Source organism: Fusarium flagelliforme, assembly GCF_020744385.1.
Source record: "Fusarium flagelliforme strain FIESC 12 MPI-CAGE-AA-0113 chromosome Unknown B0J16scaffold_1, whole genome shotgun sequence".
NCBI lineage: Eukaryota > Fungi > Ascomycota > Sordariomycetes > Hypocreales > Nectriaceae > Fusarium > Fusarium flagelliforme.
This window is the reverse complement of record NW_025763503.1, coordinates 262,852-285,168: the sequence shown is the minus strand read 5'-3', so window position 1 is coordinate 285,168 and position 22,317 is coordinate 262,852. Positions and strand designations below refer to the sequence as shown.

At 48.4% G+C, this 22,317-nt stretch overlaps 7 protein-coding genes and 1 non-coding gene across 8 annotated transcripts; 4 read left to right on the top strand and 4 right to left on the bottom strand.

Moving 5' to 3' along the window:
- Positions 1-23: 23 nt before the first annotated feature.
- On the bottom strand, positions 24-97 carry B0J16DRAFT_t2. The gene has a single exon. It is a non-coding gene; the product is annotated as a tRNA-Val (tRNA).
- B0J16DRAFT_325958 (fungal-specific transcription factor domain-containing protein) lies at positions 74-2,770 on the top strand. The gene is made up of 3 exons (XM_046125939.1): positions 74-674; positions 741-1,645; positions 1,693-2,770. Exons 1-3 carry the CDS (start codon positions 452-454, stop codon positions 2,608-2,610), a joined length of 2,046 nt encoding a protein of 681 aa, XP_045988065.1. The 5' UTR covers positions 74-451; the 3' UTR covers positions 2,611-2,770.
- B0J16DRAFT_408158 (uncharacterized protein) lies at positions 2,764-3,684 on the bottom strand (the record flags this gene model as incomplete). Its single annotated transcript, XM_046133009.1, has 1 exon — positions 2,764-3,684. The coding sequence occupies exon 1, from the start codon at positions 3,655-3,657 to the stop codon at positions 2,764-2,766; it is 894 nt and encodes a 297-aa protein (XP_045988064.1). The 5' UTR covers positions 3,658-3,684.
- A 330-nt stretch (positions 3,685-4,014) lies between these two features.
- Positions 4,015-5,387, top strand: B0J16DRAFT_325953 (uncharacterized protein). Its single transcript, XM_046125938.1, has 5 exons — positions 4,015-4,167; positions 4,215-4,420; positions 4,467-4,535; positions 4,584-5,053; positions 5,104-5,387. The coding sequence occupies exons 1-5, from the start codon at positions 4,151-4,153 to the stop codon at positions 5,365-5,367; spliced, it is 1,026 nt and encodes a 341-aa protein (XP_045988063.1). The 5' UTR covers positions 4,015-4,150; the 3' UTR covers positions 5,368-5,387.
- A 195-nt stretch (positions 5,388-5,582) lies between these two features.
- On the top strand, positions 5,583-7,441 carry B0J16DRAFT_575 (aldehyde dehydrogenase domain-containing protein). The gene is made up of 2 exons (XM_046134083.1): positions 5,583-5,854; positions 5,905-7,441. The coding sequence occupies exons 1-2, from the start codon at positions 5,730-5,732 to the stop codon at positions 7,283-7,285; spliced, it is 1,506 nt and encodes a 501-aa protein (XP_045988062.1). The 5' UTR covers positions 5,583-5,729; the 3' UTR covers positions 7,286-7,441.
- Positions 7,373-10,968, bottom strand: B0J16DRAFT_579 (ankyrin repeat-containing domain protein). The gene has a single exon (XM_046134091.1). It carries the CDS (start codon positions 10,937-10,939, stop codon positions 7,769-7,771), a length of 3,171 nt encoding a protein of 1,056 aa, XP_045988061.1. The 5' UTR covers positions 10,940-10,968; the 3' UTR covers positions 7,373-7,768.
- Positions 10,969-16,872: 5,904 nt separating this feature from the next.
- Positions 16,873-19,302, top strand: B0J16DRAFT_408154 (heterokaryon incompatibility protein-domain-containing protein). The gene is made up of 2 exons (XM_046133008.1): positions 16,873-17,290; positions 17,346-19,302. Exons 1-2 carry the CDS (start codon positions 16,906-16,908, stop codon positions 18,908-18,910), a joined length of 1,950 nt encoding a protein of 649 aa, XP_045988060.1. The 5' UTR covers positions 16,873-16,905; the 3' UTR covers positions 18,911-19,302.
- On the bottom strand, positions 19,273-21,625 carry B0J16DRAFT_390334 (heterokaryon incompatibility protein-domain-containing protein; the record flags this gene model as incomplete). The annotated part of the gene is made up of 2 exons (XM_046131869.1): positions 19,343-21,625; positions 19,273-19,287 (listed from the first exon to the last, which is right to left on the bottom strand). The coding sequence occupies exons 1-2, from the start codon at positions 21,596-21,598 to the stop codon at positions 19,273-19,275; spliced, it is 2,271 nt and encodes a 756-aa protein (XP_045988059.1). The 5' UTR covers positions 21,599-21,625.
- Between the last annotated feature and the right edge of the window lie 692 nt (positions 21,626-22,317).

Here is a 22,317-nt window from a genome sequence, read left to right as displayed (position 1 = left end):
GGTTCGTCGGAAAACAAAAAGTGAGGTTCTGCCCGGGCTCGAACCGGGGACCTTCTCGGTGTTAACGAGATGTCATGACCAACTAGACCACAGTACCAAGCTGTTTTTGTTGAAATTACTCTTGTCATTTGGATTTTTGACTTTAATTGAGATGTCCTCCCCTCTTATTCATTGGCCACTGCTAGCTTGAACTCTGGTTGCAGCCATTCCAAGCGGACACCCCGATAATCAGCGCCCCACTTGCCTCTCTCGCGGAAACATTCCCTTTTCGATTCACCTGTCATTCACTCGAGAATGTCATAATAGCACATCGTCTTCTCTTTTCAGATCAACTCTCTTTCAATTTCTTGGAACCTTTTCTCCACTTGCCTTTCTTGATAACTACCTTCTGAATCCGATACAGAGTCACTTTCCTCTGACTTGGTTGTGTTATTCTAGAAGGGTTACTGAGATGCCCAAGGTAGAACGTACAAGGACCTTCACAGGCTGTCGCACCTGTCGAAGCAGACACGCAAAATGCGACGAGGCACAGCCTGAATGCGGCACGTGTCTACGTCTAGGCTTAAACTGCGGGGGATACGGAGCGAAATTATTCTGGATTACGGATGATGGCGTTAAACCGGAGTTGCAGCAGAGTCATCGGGGCTCCGAGTATCGGTATCCACTCTTCTCCGGTATGTCTCCGGGATACTACCCACCTTTACACCTATACATATTGAACGAAAGCTAATTGGTTGTAGAGAGTCAACGTAAGGTGATGAGTGATGAACTCTCCCAAAGTCTGGGACGAAGAACTGCTGTTTCACTCCTAGCTGATATCGACGCTGCTTGTGAGAGGAGTTTTGATTCAGCACTGATGAAGGGACCTTTTGGAGTGTTTCAGTCCATGGAAGAGTCGTCTCCGGCTGTTACGGTGGAGTTATCGCCTGATACTAATACGGATAATACTTTTACTAGTATGTATCCCGAAACGGACGGGTTCATCGAGGAGATTCACCGGGAGGACTGGCCTGATCAACTACCGGGTGATGACATGGATATCTTTACGGCGTCACTAGACCCCAACTTTGGTCTAAACGAAGAACCAAACCACGAATCCATGCCAAATTTCTTCATGGATGATCCATCGGGTGCAGAGGGCCTTGCATTCTTCAGTCCGGGATTTATATCACAGGTCATGGGTCCACCTGAACCTGAAGCAGAAGACATTGACTCACACGTGACGGAAATCATCCAACTGCCGAAAGATATACCAACTTGTGGCAGTGGTCTTCCAGAAGAAACAGAGCAACTCCTCCGTCACTACCGTCAAAACATGGCCGGTCGATCCACAATGCAAGCTAAGCGCAAATCACCCTGGGAAATCATCTTTCTTCCCTGCGCACTCGAGACATTCGCTGAACTATCCCTCTGGAATGAAGCATCTCATACTCGCTCATCGATATTTTATACACTCCTTGCTCATAGTGCTTTACAACTTCATATGTCGCAGGGATCAAGTTCGCATTGGAAGGAGGTTGGGTTGAAGAATCATGAGAGGGCGCAGAGTCATTTGAGACAGGCGCTTCAGCATGAGATGTTTGGGCCGAAGCAGGCTAGTTATAAGGAGCTTTTAATGGCTATACTTGCTATGGCTATGACTTCGGTAAGCCACCTACCTCCCACCGTGGAAACTAATACTAACAGTGGTAGCTGCATAATGGTACACGAGCGTTCAGAGTCTTTCTTCTCGATGCAGAACGTCTCATCCGTCTTCGAGGCCTCGCCAACCAAAACCCCTTCAAAACCCGTCTTTTACACCACATGTACACACATCTTCGCGTCATATCAGAAAGCATGTCCATTGCCCTCCCTGATGCTTCCACCGCCGACAACCAACTAGAAATCAGCCGCACATTCCGCATCACCGAAGAAGGCCTCAATATCGGTCTCGATCCAGCACTGGAAAAGACGGATGAGATTGGTTTCAACGACATCCATCTTGAAGTCCAAGGTCGCTGGAATCAAACGCTTTACCCGGTGATTTACGGAATTCCTGAGAGTTTGATGACGCTTTTGAGTCAGACTGTGTCACTTGCTAATGAAAAGGCGAGATTGGAGAGTGCGGCGCGGTGTAACCCTGCTATTTCTGAGGCTTTGGCAAAACATACCAAGACTCTTGAAAACAGGATCTGGGCATGGCCAACAACCCTTCCCGCTGAAACCGCCTCTGACGACAATCTCGTAACCCATCCTCAAGTACGCTCCATGACACTAGCAATACACCAAGCGTTAGTGATTTACTTCTACAGAAGAGTGTACGACATGAACGCCATGATATTACAAGACATGGTGCGCAAGACACTGGATTATCTGGAGCCGCATTTGAGTGAATTGATAGATGAGCAGGATTTTGCTACGAGTTTGGCGTGGCCTGCTTTTGTGGCGGGGTGTGAGGCTGTTGCGCCGGATTTGCAGGAACGGGCTTTGAAGTGTTTGGAGGTTACGGATGAGAAGGGGGTTTATTTTACGGAGAGGCCGGCGGGGGTTGTTGTGCCCTTGATTTGGGAACGGAGGAGGGAGACGGGGGATTGGACTATGAGTTGGCAGAGTTTGGTCATGGAGGGATGAGTTAGATGGTTCTAATCCATATACAGTTTCTCATTGCCTTTGATGATGCTCATCGCTGGTGTTTATGACATGACGTTCACTCAATGATAGTCTTTATGTCTGTGACCATGTCTATTTTACTATTTTAATCTCATAAATAAATAATACAATCATCTAAGCCAACTTAACGCCAGCATCCTTGAGAAGCTTCGCCAACTCATCCTTCTCAGCACCCTCCAACAACTCAAAAGGCTTCCTCAAACCACCAGTCTTGAATCCCCTCAATTCCAAGCCGGTCTTGATACCAGCACCATAATGATGCGCCTCCAAAAACTTGCAAACAGGGAAAATCTTGCTCCATAGTTCCCGTCCCTTCTTAATATCGCCATCAACAGCGATGGCGTTCCAAAGCTCGACTGAAAGCTCGGGAAGAATGTTGGTGGTTCCCCACACGGATCCCTTGGCGCCTGCGCAAAGACCGTAGAAGGTCAGTGTGTCCCAGCCGTTCAGTGCCGTGATGGCGTTGTGGTGGTGGAAGAGAAGATCTGTGAGGGCGGGGGCGTTGCCGGATGTATCCTTGAGATACTTGACTCCAACTTCTGAAAGACCTGCAATCTCAGCAGGAGAAAGACTAACACCGCTTGCACTGGGAATATTGTAGTACATAATCGGCAGACCAGAAGCCTTGTAAATCTCCTCAAACATAGCCCGAAGCTGCTTAAGACTAGGCGCATCGTAAAAGGGAGGAACAATCATAGTCGCAGCAGCACCAGCCTCAGCAGCATGCTTAGCAAGGTCGACTACTCCAACGGTAGTAAGGTCACCGATGCCAGCGACGACAGGGACGCGGCCGGCAGCGGACTTGATGACTTGGGTAAGAACGTCTTTGCGCTCTTGGACGGTTAGGGCGGTGAATTCGCCTGTGCTGCCGCCGGGGACGAGACCGTGGACGCCGGCGCTGATTTGGGATTGGATGTGGGCGTCGAGGGCTTCATAGTCTACTGAGCCGTCCGCCTTGAAGGGGGTGATGAGGGCGACGAGGATGCCTGTGAGTTCTTGAGGGGCCATTTTGACTGTATGTACCTGACTCTTAATTGATGGAGAGATGTAGGGAAATAGATGATGAATGAGAATGATCAATTGTTCAATGAGTCTGTATTATATGTTTCTACCTCTCTATATATCTCCTCAATCCGTCTCAATCCGCGTGATGTCTACAACCTCCATTTGGTATGTTTCTCAAAAACAGGCAAGTCTCCACGAGTGGCCAACGCTTTAGTACATGTCCTCTAAAAGAGTAAGCTTCCGCGACAAGACAATTCCTCATTATTAAATGCATGCTTAATAAATGCCAATCATTCTACAATGGCCAAGACACTTCTATTTTCACCCCGCAATGTCGTAATTTGTAATGTGTAGCTTAATAATGTGAATATTTGGGGGCATAAATACCCCTCTTCAGTGTAGTGCTTCAGTATTACAGCGCCTAACATTCAATCATCGCAGTTGACACTCACCACCTCACCTAATTTGACACTTACCAATTGACACATTCACCAAAATGACATCCATTTTCCTGTAAGAAGCACAACATCAGTTAATTACACCCCACTGACAACTCATAGCACCGGAGCCTCGGGTTACGTCGGAGGTCAGCTCCTCCACCAACTGACCCAGTCTCACCCAGAGTACAACATCGTCGCCCTCGTACGAGACAGTCACGCCGCCGAGACGGTATCAAAGGCGTATCCCAAGGTGCGCACTGTGGTGGGTGACTTGGATGATAGCCATCTTGTGCAGAGTGAAGCTGAAAAGGCCGATATTGTTCTGAGTATGTATCACCAATTGAAGTGAAGAGGGTTGTACTGATTTAGTAGATGTCGCGTCGAATAAGCATGTTGGGTCATTGAAGGCCATTCAAGAAGGATTGAAGAGCAAGGACAAGGGTGAGTAACACTCAATTGATGGAGTGAATGGTTGATTGACAATTCTAGCGTATCTCATTCAAATCTCTGGCGCAAGTCTCCTCCCCATCAAAGACCTCACATCACCCTCCTTCAAACCCGGCGAACCCTCAGATGCCGTGTTTGACGATCTCAACGACGTATCCTCAATCCTAGATCTCATCCGCTCCCACGAGTCCAGGGCTGTAGACAACGCCATCCTCAAAATCTCCCAAGAAACTCCCTCTATCAAAACCGCTATTGTCTTCCCTCCCATCATTTACGGCAAGGGTGAAGGCCCCGTCAAGCAGCGCAGTGTCCAGATCCCCGCTCTGTCAAAGGTTGCTCTTGAGCGCGGTCATGCGGTGAGGGGTGGACGAGGTCTGGCTGCTTGGACGAATGTTCATGTCGCTGATCTTGCGAGATTGTTTGTTCTTCTTGCTGAGAAGGGTGAGAAGGGTGATGACAATGACAAGATCTGGGGAGAGAATGGAATTTACTTGCCCGGTGTTGGCGAGCTGGTACGTCCCCTCCCTCAATTTACTACAGGTTTAATTGCTGACAATTACAGACATGGGCAGAAATCTCAGACAAGGTAGCGCAGGCAGCAAAGGATCAAGGACATATTGATACACTAGAAGTAGAAGAACTATGGAAGCCTGAACTCGACACAGCTTTGCCGGCTGGATCAGTCTTTTTTGGCAGTAATGCTAGAAGCAAGCCTGTTCGCGCCACGGAGGTTCTGGGCTGGAAGCCTAGTGAGAGTGGATTGGATAAGGAAATTCCTAGAGCTGTGGCTGAAGAGGCTGAGGCAAAGAAGAAGGCCAACCTTTGAGATACCTACTTAATTGAGATAAGAAAATAAAGAATCTTCTGTTATCTTCTCTGTCTGATAATGGCATGTGGATGGAGATGGATGTCGAAAAGTGCACTTCTTTGCCCGCCTGGAGATTAGCCCCTCTGTGGGGGATGCGGGGTAATTTACAGCGGAGGTCGTAGGCTTCACTTCCCTAACCCGTCAGCGCATGAGATAAAAAGAGAAGGCCTCCGCGACGGACTCACTCTCCATTCTCATCAGTTCCTATCATATGAGCGACAGCTTGAGGTACTAAACAATCTGTGAAGTACAAGAAGCGCTCTTATCTTGAACGTTTTGTTTCATCTCATCGTTCATCTCATCACTCAATATTCTTCAAGATGGCACCTTCAATCGAGTTGACTGCCCCCAACGGCGTAAAGTGGTCTCAGCCCACAGGCCTCTTCATCAACAACGAATTCGTCTCCTCATCAAGCAACCAAACCCTCACCTCCATCGATCCAGCGTACCTCTCACTCCCTCCCACCTCCTATTTACCCTCACTAACACTCTCAGCACCGAAAATGAAATCGCAACAGTCCAAGCTGCTGATGCAACAGACATCGACAAAGCCGTCAAAGCCGCAAAAGCAGCCATGAAATCCCCCGCCTGGCGCGACCTCCCCGCCTCAGACAGAGGTCAACTCATGGCTAAACTAGCAGATCTCATTGATTCCAAAAAGGAACTCTTTGCTACTATTGATGCGTGGGATAATGGAAAGACTTATCTTGAAACGCTCGAGAATGATCTTGTTGAGGCGGTGGGTGTTATTCGTTATTACTCTGGCTGGGCGGATAAAACGTTTGGTCAGACTATCAACACTACACCCCAAAAGTTCGCATACACGATTCGTCAGCCCATCGGTGTCGTTGCGCAGATCATTCCTTGGAATTATCCTCTTTCTATGGCGACGTGGAAACTCGGTCCTGCGTTGGCTTGTGGAAACGCGGTCGTCATCAAGGCCGCCGAACAAACGCCCCTCAGTCTTTTAGTTCTCGGAGAACTCATCAAAGAAGCCGGTTTCCCACCCGGAGTCGTCAACATCGTCAATGGATTGGGCAAAGATACCGGTGCAGCGCTCGTTCAGCATCCTCTAGTTGACAAGATTGCCTTCACAGGGTCTACAGCAACAGCTGCCAGCATCATGGGCGTCGCGGCCAAGACACTCAAGAACATCACGCTCGAGACGGGCGGAAAGTCGCCTCTGCTGGTGTTTGAGGATGCGGAGCTTGATCAGGCTGTTAAGTGGTCGCATTTCGGCATCATGTCTAATCAAGGGCAGATTTGCACTGCCACGTCGAGGATTCTTGTGCAGGAGAGTATTTATGAGTCGTTCATTAAGCAGTTCATTGATACACTCAATACTGTGAGTAAGGTTGGCAATCAGTGGGATAAGGACACATACCAAGGTCCTCAAGTATCCAAGGTCCAATATGAGCGTATTTTGGAGTATATCGACATTGGCAAGAAGGAAGGTGCCACGGTAGCAGCTGGCGGTGGCCCTCTGAAGATCGGCGACTCAGACAGGGGCTTCTACATTTCCCCCACCGTCTTCACAGACGTGAAGCCCTCCATGCGCGTCTTCCGCGAAGAAATCTTTGGTCCGGTCGTTGTTATCTCTACCTTCAAGACAGAAGAGGAAGCTATTGAGTTAGCAAACGATACAACCTACGGTTTGGGCGCTGCTGCGTTCACGACGAACCTTGAAAGAGGACATCGTGTTGCGGCTGCTATTGAGGCTGGTATGGTTTGGATTAACAGTAGTCAGGATTGTGATCCTCGGGTGCCGTTTGGTGGTGTTAAGCAGAGTGGTATTGGAAGGGAGCTTGGAGAGGCGGGATTGGAGGCTTACACGCAGATTAAGAGTGTTCATGTTAACATGGGTAACAGACTATAGATAGAAGTGTAATGAAGTAAATGATTGCTGGTTAATGATGAGGTTTGAAGGTGGTGAGTTGATTCAATTGAGGATAGGCATTGAAATGGATGAGTGGCGGGTGATGTTACAGTGGGTGGTCCACTGATGAAGTCCACTGAGGCAGAGCATCATCCGTCGCATCGCAAATTGACCTCAGCGACCTCACATTTTGCAACACCATTTATTCACAGAAAATAGGTAAGAACTGTCTACTCAAAGGACGCATTGGGGACGAGAGAGTGAAGATTGTTTAACATATGTATTATCATAAATAGATTGACAAAGAAAATATGTGTCTACAGACAAGCAAATACAACAGCACACCGTGCCGGGGAATAAGCCAGAACAAGAACAAAGAGGATATAATGTGTAAAAACAAACAGCCCTTGATGAAGCAAAACAATCGCAGACTCCAAAAATCCCAATCCCAAAACATTCATCATCTTACATAGCAATAGCATATTATGAGGTCTTGACAATAGCATACTCTTCCAGAATAGCAACTGCTTCATCCCATCCTCGCGAAGCAGCAATCTCTGTAACACTTCGATCAAGCTCATCCTTGACGTCCAAGTCAAAGCCAGCCTTTTCACCGAGCAGACGCAGGATTTGCTCGTCGCCGTTCTCAACGGCTTGCATGACACCGTTCCAGCCGCGGTACACCTTGTTGGGGTCCGCGCCGTGCTCGAGGAGAAATTCCAGAATCTCGCCGTCGCCGCGGTATCGTCGAAGAGCCTTGACGACGGGGAGATGTTCGCCGGGCGCGTTGATATCGGCGCCGCCTTCGTTGATCAGGTACCATACTATGTCCTTGCGATCTTCACGAATAGCGGAAGTCAGCGGTGAAAAGACACCGCCGTTCTTGTCCTCTACTGATACTCCAGCATTGAGGAGGAGTTTGACGGATTCGAGTTGGTTGGCGACGACGGCCATCTCCATTACACCCTTGAACGCGCGGGGTTCGGCAAGCACGTTGAGAATGCGCTTGAGGATGGGGGGATTGCGGACGGCCATGCAAACAGGCCAATCTTGACCTCGAACGTTGGGGTCGGCGCCGTTGCTGAGAAGGTAGTCTACCATCTCGACCCTGTTCTCGCGGATGGCCGTCGTCAAGGGTGAGTGGCCCTTGGGGTTCTTGTCGTTGGGGTTCATGCCCTTCTCGAGAAGCCACGTCAGTGCTTCAATGTTGTTGACGCTCACAGCAGTCTCGACGATACCCTTTGGTGAAGCAAGGTTTGCGCCGGCGTCAACCAGTGGGGGAAGGAATTGGAGACGGTTGTGCGTGATGCACTTGAAGGCTGGGTACTCAGACGCGGGGACGTTGGGGTCTGCCTTGTTGGCGAGGAGAAGGTTGAAGATGTCGGGGCGGTTATCGCGGATGGATGTGCAGAGGGGAGTGTAAACGCCGTCCTTCTTGAGGTTGGGATCGACCTTTGCATTAATCAAGATCTTGACGGACTCGATGTTGTTCACACTAACAGCCAGCTCCATGATACCGGGTGCCTTCTTGGGGTCAGCACCGTGCTGGAGGAGGACTTGCAGACAGGCTGCTTGGTAGGTAGCAGGCCAGAGCATGTGCTTGGGACCAGGCAAGTTGGGATTGGCGCCGTGGTCCAGAAGAGAGGTGACAATGTCGACGCGCGAGTTCTGGATGGCTTCGAAGAGAGCGGTCTTACCCTCACGACTCTTGCCATCGGGGTCAGCGCCGTAGTCGAGGATGAGATCGATGAACTTCTTGGGTGTCTTCTTGTTGATAGCGCTGCTGAGGAGTGTTTCGCCGGTAGCAGTCAATTGGTTGGGATCACCGCCGTAGATGAGAAGAAGATGAGCAAAGTTGACCTTGTTGGCGATGCAGGCGGCAGCAAGGGCGGTTTCATTGTCGGGACCGATTTGGAAGCGTGGGTCGGCGCCGTACTTGAGAAGTTGAACGGCACCGGCGATGAAAGAGCGCTCGACGGCGGCGAAGAGGGGAGTGACACCATCGCGGTCAATACCGTTGGGATCAGCGCCGAAGAGGAGGAGTAGACGAACAGCTTCCGCGTCGCAGTTCAAGACTGCTTCCTTAAGAGCGAGATGGTCCGGCCCAGTGTTTGCAGAAACACCACGGTCCAGCAATTGCTCGATGAGCTTGTGGTTCTTACCGCGAACAGCGCTGATAAGAGCAGTCTTGAGATTCGCTGCGTCGGCGCCGTTGGTGTTGCGCGGGTTCCAGCGCGGCATGCTGAAGGGATCAGCCTTGAGCCGAACAACCTTTGTACCGCCATTAAGATCAAGACCAGCGAGTTCCTCGAGAGAAGCTTCACTGTCGGATATTTGCGTATGTTGCGATCGGGTTTCATGGTGTTCGTCAAAAGTACTCATGCGATCAAACGTCGCTGTTGTGCCAGAGTGGTATCGCTCGTTGGAGTGCACTGAACTGGCGGTGTTGTGATGGTGGTTGCTGATTGATCGTGCATCGTGGTGTGAACCGAGAGGGTCAGTGTGAAGTGATGCAGAGCGGTCTGCCCAGGGGAGAGGAGGGAGGGGAGGTTGTGAGTTGATGGACATGACGTGACCTTCCATACCGCGATGCGCGGATGCGGAGGATGGTCTGTACTGTGAACCACCAGCGTCAGACACCTTTGATCTGGGTGCGACACCAGCGCGGGAATCCATACGGTCGAGTGCTGCTGCGAGACCGGTGTATCCAATACCCAACTCATTCTCAATCTTCTCATTACCCAAACTCCACTGAAACATAAGCGCACTCATACGCAGACTCTCCCTCGTGCGACCAAGAGCACTGATCATCTTCTCGATATCATTATCACCAAAGATACGACCCCAGCCACGTCTCATCCTTCCCATGGCGCCCTTGCGTTCATTCTCGAGAAACTTGCCCAGCATCTGATCGAGCAGGTGAAAGTCCGCCTGAGTAACGCGGAATTTCTTGCTAAGCTCTGAAATGACATCTGCGGGGAAGGTCTGCTGGTTGCGAATGCACTCTCCGAGGCCGGCCTCAATAGAGAACAAGATCTCGCACGTGTCGAGGAAGTCGTGCGCTAGGACGTCGAGGCCGTGGGGTTGCTTTGTTACCATTGTGAGGTATTCTAGCATGCGGACGGAGATGCGGTCGCCGAGGCCGGTGGTCTTGTGGCAGAGCTCCAGGCATGAGGCCTGGGCTTTGGCGACGTTTGCCATGACGGTACTCTTTTTGGAGTTGAGAGATCGAGGCGCTGTGGTGGTTGTAGGTGTAGAGGTTTTGGTTGAAGAGGTGGTGGTGGAGGTTTTTGTCACGGCGGTGGTGGGAGGGGAGTTGGTGGTTACTGAGGCGGGCTTCTTGGAGACGGTCTTTGCTGGACTAGCAGGGACGTAAGCCTGTGCAGAGACTGGAATGACTCGCTTCTGCGGGGGAGGAGTCTTTGGTCTTGCGGCGGTAGGATTTGGTAAAGAGGCTGCACCACCAGTCGGGTTTGGTAGAGAGCGCTGCGGTTGAGGAGATCGCACTGAAGTAGGACTGCTAGGTAAACCAAGAGCTTCGTTTGAAACAAGCGAGAAAGATTCCCTGGGACCAAGAGCGAGGGCTTCTATGAACGAGTACTCCTTGTCAGTAGCTGCAGCAGGATTACCCAGAGGAGCGACTTGAGCGGTCATATTAAAAGAAAAAGAGAGTGAGAGGGTGGGAATGGGCTGCTCTTAGTAGGGGGAAAGGCAGAAAAAAGCGGGAGCAACAGGTTTTATGGCGCTCGAGAGTTAGAAACGGAAAAAAGAGAGCGGTCGAGTCCTCGCATGTAAAGGTTGAGGGCGGGATGGCATTCCAGGTCAGGTACCGCACTGTAAGTTCAAAGTGTAGGTTGGGACTAGGCAGGGTTCTAGGCTCAGTACGGATCTACCGGCGGAGTTGAAGTTGTACAGTACAGTGCAGTGGGAGTGGCAGTGACCAGGTTATCGTATCCACTCCTTGTTCTCTGCATCGATCACTTTGTTGGATCTCAGTTCTCATCTAGGGAGAGTGGAGGGTAGGGAAACCCCTGCTTGTATGGTAGATCGGCGCTTTGACATGGGACTAAACATGGGGTGGGTTGCACCCCTGGTCTCTACACTGACAACAAGACGATACCAGTTACTCATATCAACGGGGCATATACCACCCTCGGACAAGTTTAGTTTATTCAGATCCCGGGTTTTCTCCAAGCGAGGTGAGATAGTATCTGCGAGGGATACAAGAAAAGAACATATCACAAAGCAGTGCAACAGTACACGGAAACAATAAGTGACAGAGTGAGTGATGGAATATTGGGGTACAAGAAAAGCCACGTTTTGTTCCAGCCAACAGGAGGGGGTCCCAGCTCAGTTGACGATTTTTCTCACGGGCCACCAGCAGTCACACAATTAGTACGTACTAGCACTGTTGGACAGCTAGAGCACGGCGTTTTACGAGACTATCCCGACCGAGGCGTTTTTTCCTTAGTGTCGACGCGGGTCCAGATCGGGAAAGCTTGGCCTGGATAAAGTAGCTGATTACCGTTAGAGTCAAAGCAGTGTCAAAGCAGTAGACTACTTGTTACATGCTAATGACTTAGTTCTCGGGATATCCCATCACCATACCTCGGTATTGTACGTAAAACCTGACAAGAGTAAGATTGACAGCTGCGATATCACCTGAAAGAAACAACAGGGTTCAATGCAGATTCTACCCATTTACAGATGCAAGTGAGACATTTTGTTACTGCAAGGGTGTTGGTAGCTGAAAGTTTATTCGCGAGCTGAACCGGGGGCTGTAACTTTACGCTAGGGGAAGGGTAAGATGTGAACGTTCCTGACGCCAAACCAGGACAGGTCTGTGAGAATTTGTCATTAGTTATTACTCTGTATTGAACAAACAATTGATTGATCAAAAGAAAAGAAAGAGATATTCGAGATGTGATGGTGAGGTTGGTGTTGTGTTGGTGATGTTGTTCCCTTGCTTGGATCCTTCAGCGGGTACAACTCCCTGCTTTAACAGTGTGCTGATGTCTCGGACCCCTGAACCTGGATACTACTTCAGCGATCGCCAGTAAGAGATCCTGGAATTAATTGGGAAGACGAGAACCCGGTAGCAGCCTTATCATCAATGCCCAATTTACGAATCCGAGGAGAGCAAACATGCCAGTCTACGGCCTCAACTTGAGTTTATTATTAAGTACTGTGATGAGCACTGTATAAACTTATCTGCCACGTGGAGGATACATATGCAAGGGGCTTGTAAAGTCTAGAGCGTGATAAGTTGAAGCTTACCTCCTCCCGCGATGCTCGATCCGGAAAAAGTTCATCTCCACTGCGGAAAAAGGAAAGGGGCAGAGTGGGTGTGATAGGTGATGATGTCTCCCTGTGAGAATGGAGGGATGGGGACCAACAGTTCGTTTCTTGACGTGATCCCGTTAATACCTGATAAATGACAGTGGACATGACGCATCCATGCAGCGGGATACCGTTTGTACGGGCGAGTACATTAGTGCTTCTTTCTTTGCTTTTTATTTCTTGGCCACTCTAGCCACTCGTTTTTATCATGCAGGCGAGACAGCTCCCTTGAATGATAGATCAAATGCCAGTGTCAGTGTCAGACCCAAAGAACCGGGACCCATCCGAGTATTTACGGACTCGCTTCCCCCGGAATTTCGCAATCGGCACTTGCGAGTGCTATTCAGAAAGCCGCATTCCTGTGTCGACAGTAAAGTTTAGCGAAGAAGTAGTATTTAACTTTTGACATATCGCTTCTCATTCCAATTCTCGGCTGTTCCTTTTGGCTCTGTATAAGCGATATTTCAATCAATGTGATATGTATCTTTTCTTCGCGACGATGACTTGATTTGAGTCTCCCTGCTTAACTGTCATGGAAATAACACATGCAAGGGAGTCTCTCCAGCCCTTCAAGATACCCTCAAATGACGTAGAATCACGCCATTATGCAACCGTTGCGCATGCGATAACTGAGACTTGTCTTGCCAATTAATCTCGAATCTTGCTTCAGGCGCCTAGAATGCGATCTGATGTTCCAGGCGCCCGAGACTTGCATCCCAATTGAAGATACTGTCGCGCACCTCCAGCTCAGTAAGGAAATGTCTGGAATGACGCCGATACCTTAATTAAAAAACGAAAGAAATCAAGCTTCTACGTTGAACCAAAGAAGCAAGGGAGAAAAAAGACGTTTGTTCGACCGTCGTGGCGAAATATGAACTGTCATTTTTTACCCGGATCTGCGGATCTCAACTCGCCTATGCATGCTACCCGGTCAACACGGGACGGATCTGTATTGTTTCTTTTTTTGCCTAAATCGAGATACCATGAATTGAGCCACCAACAATACAGTGACGTGGGCCGCCTCCCGATTGAATGAAGAGCAAACACGACGCCCAGGGGCTTAGTCTCGTCTAATCTGCACCTTGGCAAGTGGCTTGCGCAGCCATCCATTCTTTCGGATTTGAGGTGAACTCTGTTCAAATTAACTCGATTAGCGGCCAAACATTGCATTAATTGGTTGTAGAAGTGCCTTCTTCCTCAATTGAATCGGTTGCAATATTGAGTGAGATGGACCCTGGATTCAAGGAGCTTTCTTCCCGAGAAAGGTCAAAGCAATTCTTTCCGAGGTCAAAGACACGGACAGTACACAGACAGAGCTTTGACACGACGCCACGATGGATGAATGCTAGATCCGCCGATTACTGGTCTCTGCGGATAATCCTCCGTTCAAGCCGTTGGTTTCTCCCCAGAACACACTGACCTGAACTTGGCCTGACTCTGCCCCTGACGCGCAAGCCACAATTCTTTAGCATAGCACGGAAACCACATCAAATTGGGATTGTATGGATCCCCGACCGGAGGTTCCAGGAAATTGGTGCAGCTGTCATTGATGGGAATAGTAGGTGATCAAATTACCGTCTGGATTCGGCCACTAACCTATCGGACCGGAGAATGAAAAAATGCAGTTGAAATCGTGATGGATCTTGTTGGTAGTACCGAGAATTCGGGTCGAATCACTGTAGATCCACATGCTATCTCTGAAACCAAGACCAATTATTACACCAAAATGATGCGACGAGCAATGAATAAACATGTAACGGCCAAACAATTGCATTTATTTGAAGAGATGGTAATTACACCAAGTGGATTCTAGTCAGGAGGATTCAACTAGCAAAACACCAATGATGCTCGTGATGCTCATGACTACCGCAAAAGAGGATGTCAATTCGGACACTGTATGGGGATTGTTAGGGTTCCAGGAATTCGGGAGCCGCGTGCGCACGATTTTAGGAGATGGGCTAAGGTAGGTAAATTGATTGACGGAGGGAATATTACGCCGAGTTTGTCGGTCTTGTGTTGCTTAAGCTGGAGCCTGGTGGTGGCGATTGAAGCTGTAGGGTAATGGGATGCATTGTTGTGTAGGAGTCAATTGCTCCTCGCAAAGATGGCATTGTGATCATGTACATAATTCTCGATTGTTTGTACTTGTAGGGTAAGCAAAGTCACTGGGTATTTTACTTGAAAACTTGAAGCTGTGTCTCTAGTTGTTCCCTTTTGTCTTCTCGGGCCAACCTCTTTAGGCTCCGATCGAGGTTATCATAACTGAAATGCATAGCAGGTAGGAGTCAACCGCTCATCTCTCAGATTGTATGGTTCTTGTGTACATGAATAATCCCCGATGAATCCCCTGTAATTATTGATTGCGTACTGTGCTTACAAACTCAAAGCCCTGTCATGGTGGTTTCTTTTTTTATGTCGCTCGACGATCACCCGTTGTCAGCTCCCAGCGAGGTTATCCCCACTAAATTCGCTAAACCTTCAGTGGAGGTTGAATTGACGCAATTTGCCAGGTACCCTTTCATCATCGGACAATCATCAATCAATTCAGCTCAGCCCTATCACTTCTCACATTCGATCAGCTCATTAATTTCAATCTCAATCTAATCCCCGAAATCCCACACAATAGATTATGGCTGTGAATTTTTGCCTCCAGATCAAATCCAGATCCATTCACCACGAGTCTAGAACTTTATCGGCGCGCCCGCGCTATTGGATGCCCGACGGGCCAGCAAACAATAGCAAGCCACAAAGGTCTGGACCGCTGCCGAAAGGTTTCGGGAGGTTTATTTGGCTGTGTAACTGACAGAGTCATTGATAGTGACATTTATTGAGATTGGAATTATTCTAGAATGAATTGTGGTATTCGATGGCTTTTGTGAATTGGCTGTGAAATTTATGCTTAACGAGGCCGCTGTAGCTGTAGCATGGCACAGGCCACAGCGCGACACCAAGAAAATGGATGCACCCACTTTGGAGCAACAAAAAGACCAACTCATCCATTTGATATGGCATTTTCTATCTCGTTTCAGCGATTGCAGATCCACAAAGGCGTACTCAAGAAATGGCATTTAAAGGAGATGATGTTCGGTTAAGCTTTACCAGAAACTCACATTTGATGACCAATCCAGCACTGCTAATATTGCCAAGTTAAGTAGTCTCACCTCCGGCGGAAACTAAAGTGATACCCTCACCAATGCTACCGTTAACAGTCCCCGCAGGCCACGCTTTGACTAAAACAATTCTTACTCTTTCTGGCTGGCTACATGTCTAGGCAGACTTTTAATTGGAAGCTATGCGATTTTAACTGAGCTTGTGCTTTCCAACGTGGCCCCAAGGCTGAGATATTGCCTATTAAAGACAAGACGAAGTACTCCTTGAGGCTAGTTTATGCGCGTTAGAGCTGTGATAGCTCCCGTTTATACCGCGACGGTTCTGCGGTGGTGCCTCTTAGAGATCAGGTAGAGAGGGTCGTGACTCGGCGCGTACCGCGCGGGATGGGTCAGAGGATTATCACGTTTGTCGCTAGACAGGGGAACAGATTGTCGAGATGAGGTTCTGGACTTTAAAAGGAGATGTCGAGCTGTCACCTAGGTTCCCCCTGTAAGCTTGTATGGGAACAAGCTGACGGATGCTCAGATAATCCAGGTCGTATGAATCTGTCGTGGGTGTTGAAGAAGGAGGAGATGTGAATGAGTTGGCGTTTCTTTATGCTCTTTGGCATATCATGCATGTTACCCTCTCGTGGTCTACGCGATTCTGTATCCTTAGAACCAACTTGACTGGAGTAGTGTCTATCCTTGAACGTAAAATGTGTTATCCTCTAAGGCCAGTAGTACCTTTGGAACCGTTTCCAACCCCCCAACGAGCCCTCTCTTACTCGACAGCTAAGTAGTTGTGAAACCACTACGTTGCTTTGCCTTCAAGAACGAATTTTATTGTACGAGTCATCAGATACCTCGACTATGGTCGCCTGCAACGCCAAATATTCAGTGCTGATGAATTCATGAACTCAGATGTAGCCTACTTTTCGAGTGATTCTTTTCCATGGATTGAGATTTGTCAACTGTTCCTTAATCCTAAGGAGCATACAACGAGAGCCTTTTGCAGGTAGTTGGATCCACCCGCATATTAAATTGGATACTTCATGATATGATTAGCCTTGCAGATGCATTGATGCCCAATGCTCGGCGTCGACTTGAATTCAATGGAGGCCTCATCGTGGTTTTATCTTTTCAAAATCAGTACACGTTGACAGTAGAATCTCCTATCTACGATTAGAGATGGACCCCTCAACTTCTGATTTCATCATTCAAAAAGCCTTCCGTTACGGACTCCACTCGTGTTCTTATTGCCAAGCCGTCCTCGTCGACCTTACCTCCCTTGTTCATCCTGGCACAAAAGATGACAGCTTCATCGATGAAAAGGACAATGGTTCTGATGATAAAAAAATCGCATTATACTACGACAAGAAACCATTTAATCACTTTAAATTCTCTAGAGAGTTTGTAAACGAGGCTGCTCTATCGTGTCCGCTCTTTGAACTTCTCAAGGAGAAATGCGATGGTGACGCGGACTTGCGTATCAACATTGATGTGTCCTCCGCCGGATCAGATATATATGAAAATGAAAAGGATGGCGGAAAACTTTACCTCAGATTATCAACAAGTAAGTCGGGTCCTTTCTCCTGTAGGGATCATAGGTGGCTAATAGGGAAATTTAGAGATAGAGTCGTTAATCTCATTCTCAGATATGGACATGTACAGTTGCGGTGAACTGATTAACTCTCGCATAAATTCTAGCCTAACATTTGCACGTGCAAGAGAGCAGTTAGGCACCTGTTTGAGCGAGCATGAAAAGTGCAGGCAAACTGGAATACCGCCTTCCCGCTTGCTTGATGTTTGTCAGGGCAAGACCAAGCTTGTTGATACTGAGCTTTTGGATGATCCATCTTGGGCAGCGTTGTCGTACTGCTGGGGTGGACCCCAGAAGGCTCAGACGACACACCTCAACATCCACGATCGTTATCAGGAGATAGACTTGGACGAACTTCCTCTGACTATTCGTGATGCTATCTATGTCTGTCGTCAGATGCATATTCCTTATCTTTGGGTAGATTCACTCTGTATCGCACAGACTGATAGTGATACTGCTGAAACAGCGGGAGAGTCAGACAAAGATCGAGAATTGCGAAAAATGGCGGGCATATTTAGTGGTGCAGCCCTCACAATCTCTGCATCCTGTGCCTCATCAGCCATCGAGGGGTTTCTTCATGATCGGCCGGCATGGCCGCCAGGCGTGGCCCTTCCGCTTCGTGTAGGCGACACTCATGACATCGCCCAAGTGGTTTCAACATTAAGGGCACCTTTGGCGTTCGAGGCTGAGCCTGTTGATAGCCGAGCTTGGATCTTTCAGGAACAAGAGCTTTCAGGTCGAGCTATTAACTTCCGAATGCACGGTGTACACTGGGGCTGTCAGACTGTGGAAAAGTTCATCTCGCCATATGATGAGTGGCTGCTTCACAGTGTCGCCTTTGATCGATCTAATTGTCGTTTTGTTTGGAGCTACCTGGTAAATGAGTACAGCAAGCGTGATCTCAGTGACATTAGGGATAGGCTTATAGCCATTGCTGCTGTGGCGGAGAAATTTGCCAACACGAGCAACTCCCTTACAATATCAGATTATACTGCAGGACTTTTGAAACCGACACTGTTAGGGGACTTACTATGGTATGCTCCTTATCGCGAAGACAAAACCATCAAATTGGAAGGCCCTTCATGGTCCTGGGCTTCTATTACTGGGCCCATTACATATGATGACAATAGCCAGGATTACTATATGACGGCTCTGTTGCTCAGCACAGACATTGTTCTCGCTGATCCCAATCATGTACTTGGTTCGGCAAAGTCTGGTAGAATACGCCTCAGAGGACACATGACGGTGGAATCCCGACGCATAACACCCACAATCCGACGCGAGTCATCCTGTGAACGTTACAAGTGCCATTGGGATGTATGCCCTGACTCCAAGGAAGTATTCCTTCTCGAGATAGCACTCCTCAAGCGCACACGCATATCACACCGGCTCGGTTTGATGCTTTGTATGACTGAGAAGCCAGGAGAGTTCGTGAGAGTTGGATACTTTTCAGAACACACTAAATTCAGATGCCAAAGCGTGAAAACTCTCAGCTGTAAGGAATGTGTGCCCAGAAGCGAGTTGGGTAGATCCATTGACGTTCTTGCGGGATGGAGTTGTGACAGGGAAGAGAGGGTCATAGATATTGTTTAATAGTTATCTCCCGTGTATCCAGAGAGGAGTCTTCTATTCTGCTAGGGCTAAAACAAAGGGTATCCAAGTCCCAAGTTAACTTAATATCGTCGTCTCTATAGGCACATCCCCAAAAGAAGACCAAGTAGGATAATCAATAAAACCCAATCCCAGACGATGGGAGCAATTCATTGATGGCGGGGAAACAATCATTGCGAAAACCGTAGAGTGAGAGTCCGGTGTCTGTGAGCGGTCGTGACGGCCTGTACTGTTATATTCGACACGACACGCCATGAGGGACAAGGCAATGCAGTAAATGTCCACCCTGCCTTTACTTGGATCTTGGGAAAACAAAGCCATGAGCTCCTTATGTCTTGGATCACTCAGTTCGGCCATGCCTACCCCCTTGTCACGATAGCCGATCATCCAAATATGGGTCCCTTTGAAGCATACTTTTGTATATTTAACCTGGGCGGCAATTTTTGGAGCATGAACCACGATGCGTCCTGGCTGCGAAGCTGCTTCCAGTTCGGCTGTTGTTAAATTCCCCAGCAAGTTCGGCAAAGATGGTTTGGCGAGCCTCAAAAATGTGTCGACGCGTGCTTTTTCGGGAATTTGCGCTATAGATTGACCAAGGCTTTTAAACCATGGTGCTTTCTTGAAGGGCATCGAACTCATGAGCAAATGCAATACGACTTTGTCTCGAGACCCCAAGACTCCGCGGAGATCTTTCAAGTATTGAAAGACGATCTTCCATCGACTAAATCCCGCAAGGTTGTTCTCATAAGCTGTTGTGCTAGACTTTGAAGCATCACCGTATATATAGTCGCCAAAAGCCCCATGAATGAGTCTGTACCTCTCACAGAGGTTGGCAGCCATAACTACAGCCACTGGATCATATCCGGACTGTGCCTCAAACGGTGATAAATGGCTGCGGATCGTTAACAGATGCTGTTGAGCCTCAGATTGCTTGCCAGGCCGCAAGCCATCTAACATCTTGACCATTGGTTGATTAGACGACTGATCAAATTGTACAATCGCCCATGTTGCAACAGAAAAGAGTGGCCTGTGTTCTGTCGGTAAATGACGATACTCAATGGGTCCAACAGTAGAAGCCCAAGACCAGCTAGGAAACTCGTGCCCGGGAAACTTTGGTCCTGAAAGAGCTGGCTCGTATCTGTAATGCCATAGCATTGCCTGGTCGATTATGTCATTAGGCAATCCAAATTGATGCTCTCCAAAGCTGTTGAGGACTCCCATGAATGCATTAATTTTATCGGAACCGAATGTCAGTATCCGTTTTGAATACTCCTTAACCTGATCTGAGTACTGTTGGTCTTCAGGAACAAGGGAAGCACATATGTAATCAGCCTTTCCGATCTCATATCTGCCGAATGCCTCGACATGGGCTCCCTCACAACCGCGGCTGTACATGTATACCCTGCTCTGACCAAAGAGCATAACATTCTCTGAGAGGAGTCCCTCTTGGTAGGTCCACCCACGCGTTCTCCATGTTGAATCCTGTGGCCTTCCAGGGCTATGAGGAATCAGCACTTTGTCACCAACGCAGAGGCGAACTGGCGGCTCTCTGGGTTGTGAGACGCCAGGTAAGCCCTGATTTATATATTCCGGCTCAGAGGAGACAATGGTGAAGCTTGATCTGGAGTATATCTGTCCCATAGCTTCGAGCTGCGCTGACTTTCTCTTCTCGTCATCTTGAACAACACAGATTCTGTCGATCCAGAAGTGATCTATTCCGACCTGGGAGCAGACCTGAAAAGCATCCTGGAAAAGAACAGGCACATCTTTCTCGCGAAACCGTCCGGATACTTTGAGGCTCTCAAAATTCTCTTTTGTTGTTATAATCTCCTCATCTGATTTGCCCCAAACGTAGCTCAAGGCTGCGTACTTCGGAACGTTAACACCGTCAGTTTCAACCAAGCGGGCTTCAGGTACATTGATCAGACAAAACCCGTTGGGCAACGGTGTATTCACGGAACAGTTCCCATCTGCTGTATTGGAAGGTCCGTCTGTTGCGGAGGGTAATCCGCTGTACCAAAGTCGAAGTCGATCCCAATTGGCCTCTGGCGTTGCGAAGTCAAGTTTGATATCAATCTTGTCAAGAACGGTAAACTGAGGACATTCCATTGTCCCAATACGTGTGGTGTGCGGGAAGTCCTCCACATCCTTGTATAAGATAACTGCTGTAGCTCGGAACCCATGACTCTCCGCAGTACATCCCCTCAATTCGAGGGCGAGGGTTCGCATATCGTCTAGCTCAAAGGATGATTGTGATATAGTCTCGCACAAAAAACGGCAGACACAGCATTCCGCACGAGCCTCAAGGTCCTTAAATGTGCCCAATGTTATTCTTGCGATGGGCTCTTGTTTTTGTCCCCATTCGTTAGTGTAGAGACCGTTGACCCAATGATCACAGAGGCTACAGATAGACGCATCCCCACCTAGGTGCCATGATGAATCGCCGTGGAAGAACTCCGCAGCGGCTTGGTAAGATAGTGTCGGATGCGTCGCTTCGTCTAGTTCAAACGGTCTAGAGTAAGAGAGGAGTTCGGACTCGGCAGGATCTGGATCACTGGGTCGCGATTCACCCCACGGTCTCAAGACAGCCTTCTGCGATGTGTCGCGGATCCTGAAAAGGAGGCAGGTCGGGCAATGCGTAAGAGAAATTGACTCAGCATTGTCGCCCATTGTGGGTTTGTTGGACTGGAATTTGAATTCTGTAGTAGGTAAGTAGATGGAAACTTGAATGCGACAAGGAAAGACGAAAAATTATTTCCTCACAGGTAAACCAACAAATGTTTCCACAACTCGTGCATTTGCCAGCTCAGCAGTTGGCATTGCATAGGTACTGACAGTTGTCGTCGATCTTTACGATAATAAGCACGGTAGTCAAAGCGCAAAAGGAGCTTTGGCATGGAAAAGAGGGATACAATTGGTCTAATTACGAGAGTTATCATGAAATATGAAATGGTAACTGTGGCCGAAAAATAGTCAGTTTTCTATACGACTTCCTATCTACTGTATCAACTCACGAAGTTCAGTATGAACCGTAGAGCCAAGCTACTAGGATACGTACCGCTATGTTATTAGCTATAGTGCTAGGTTATAAGCTGGGCGTAAAGAGATAGTGTCTTCCCGCAGAGGGCTATTCTTTCTAGCGATTGATAACTGCAGAAAGCCTGCATAAGTGGGCACTTGGTATCCGCAGTTTCGAATCCCATGAATTGATGCGCTACTTAGAAAGCTGAAAGCATAAGACTGAGTTTACGACAAAACACTCAACAATAAATCGTCTTATGTAAACCTCGCTCAGCTGTTCTGTCTCGAACGCAGAGGTACATACGTGAGGAGATCTGATTCCTGCGGACGTAACCATAAAAGTCTCCCTGGCTCTATGAGAAGTGATT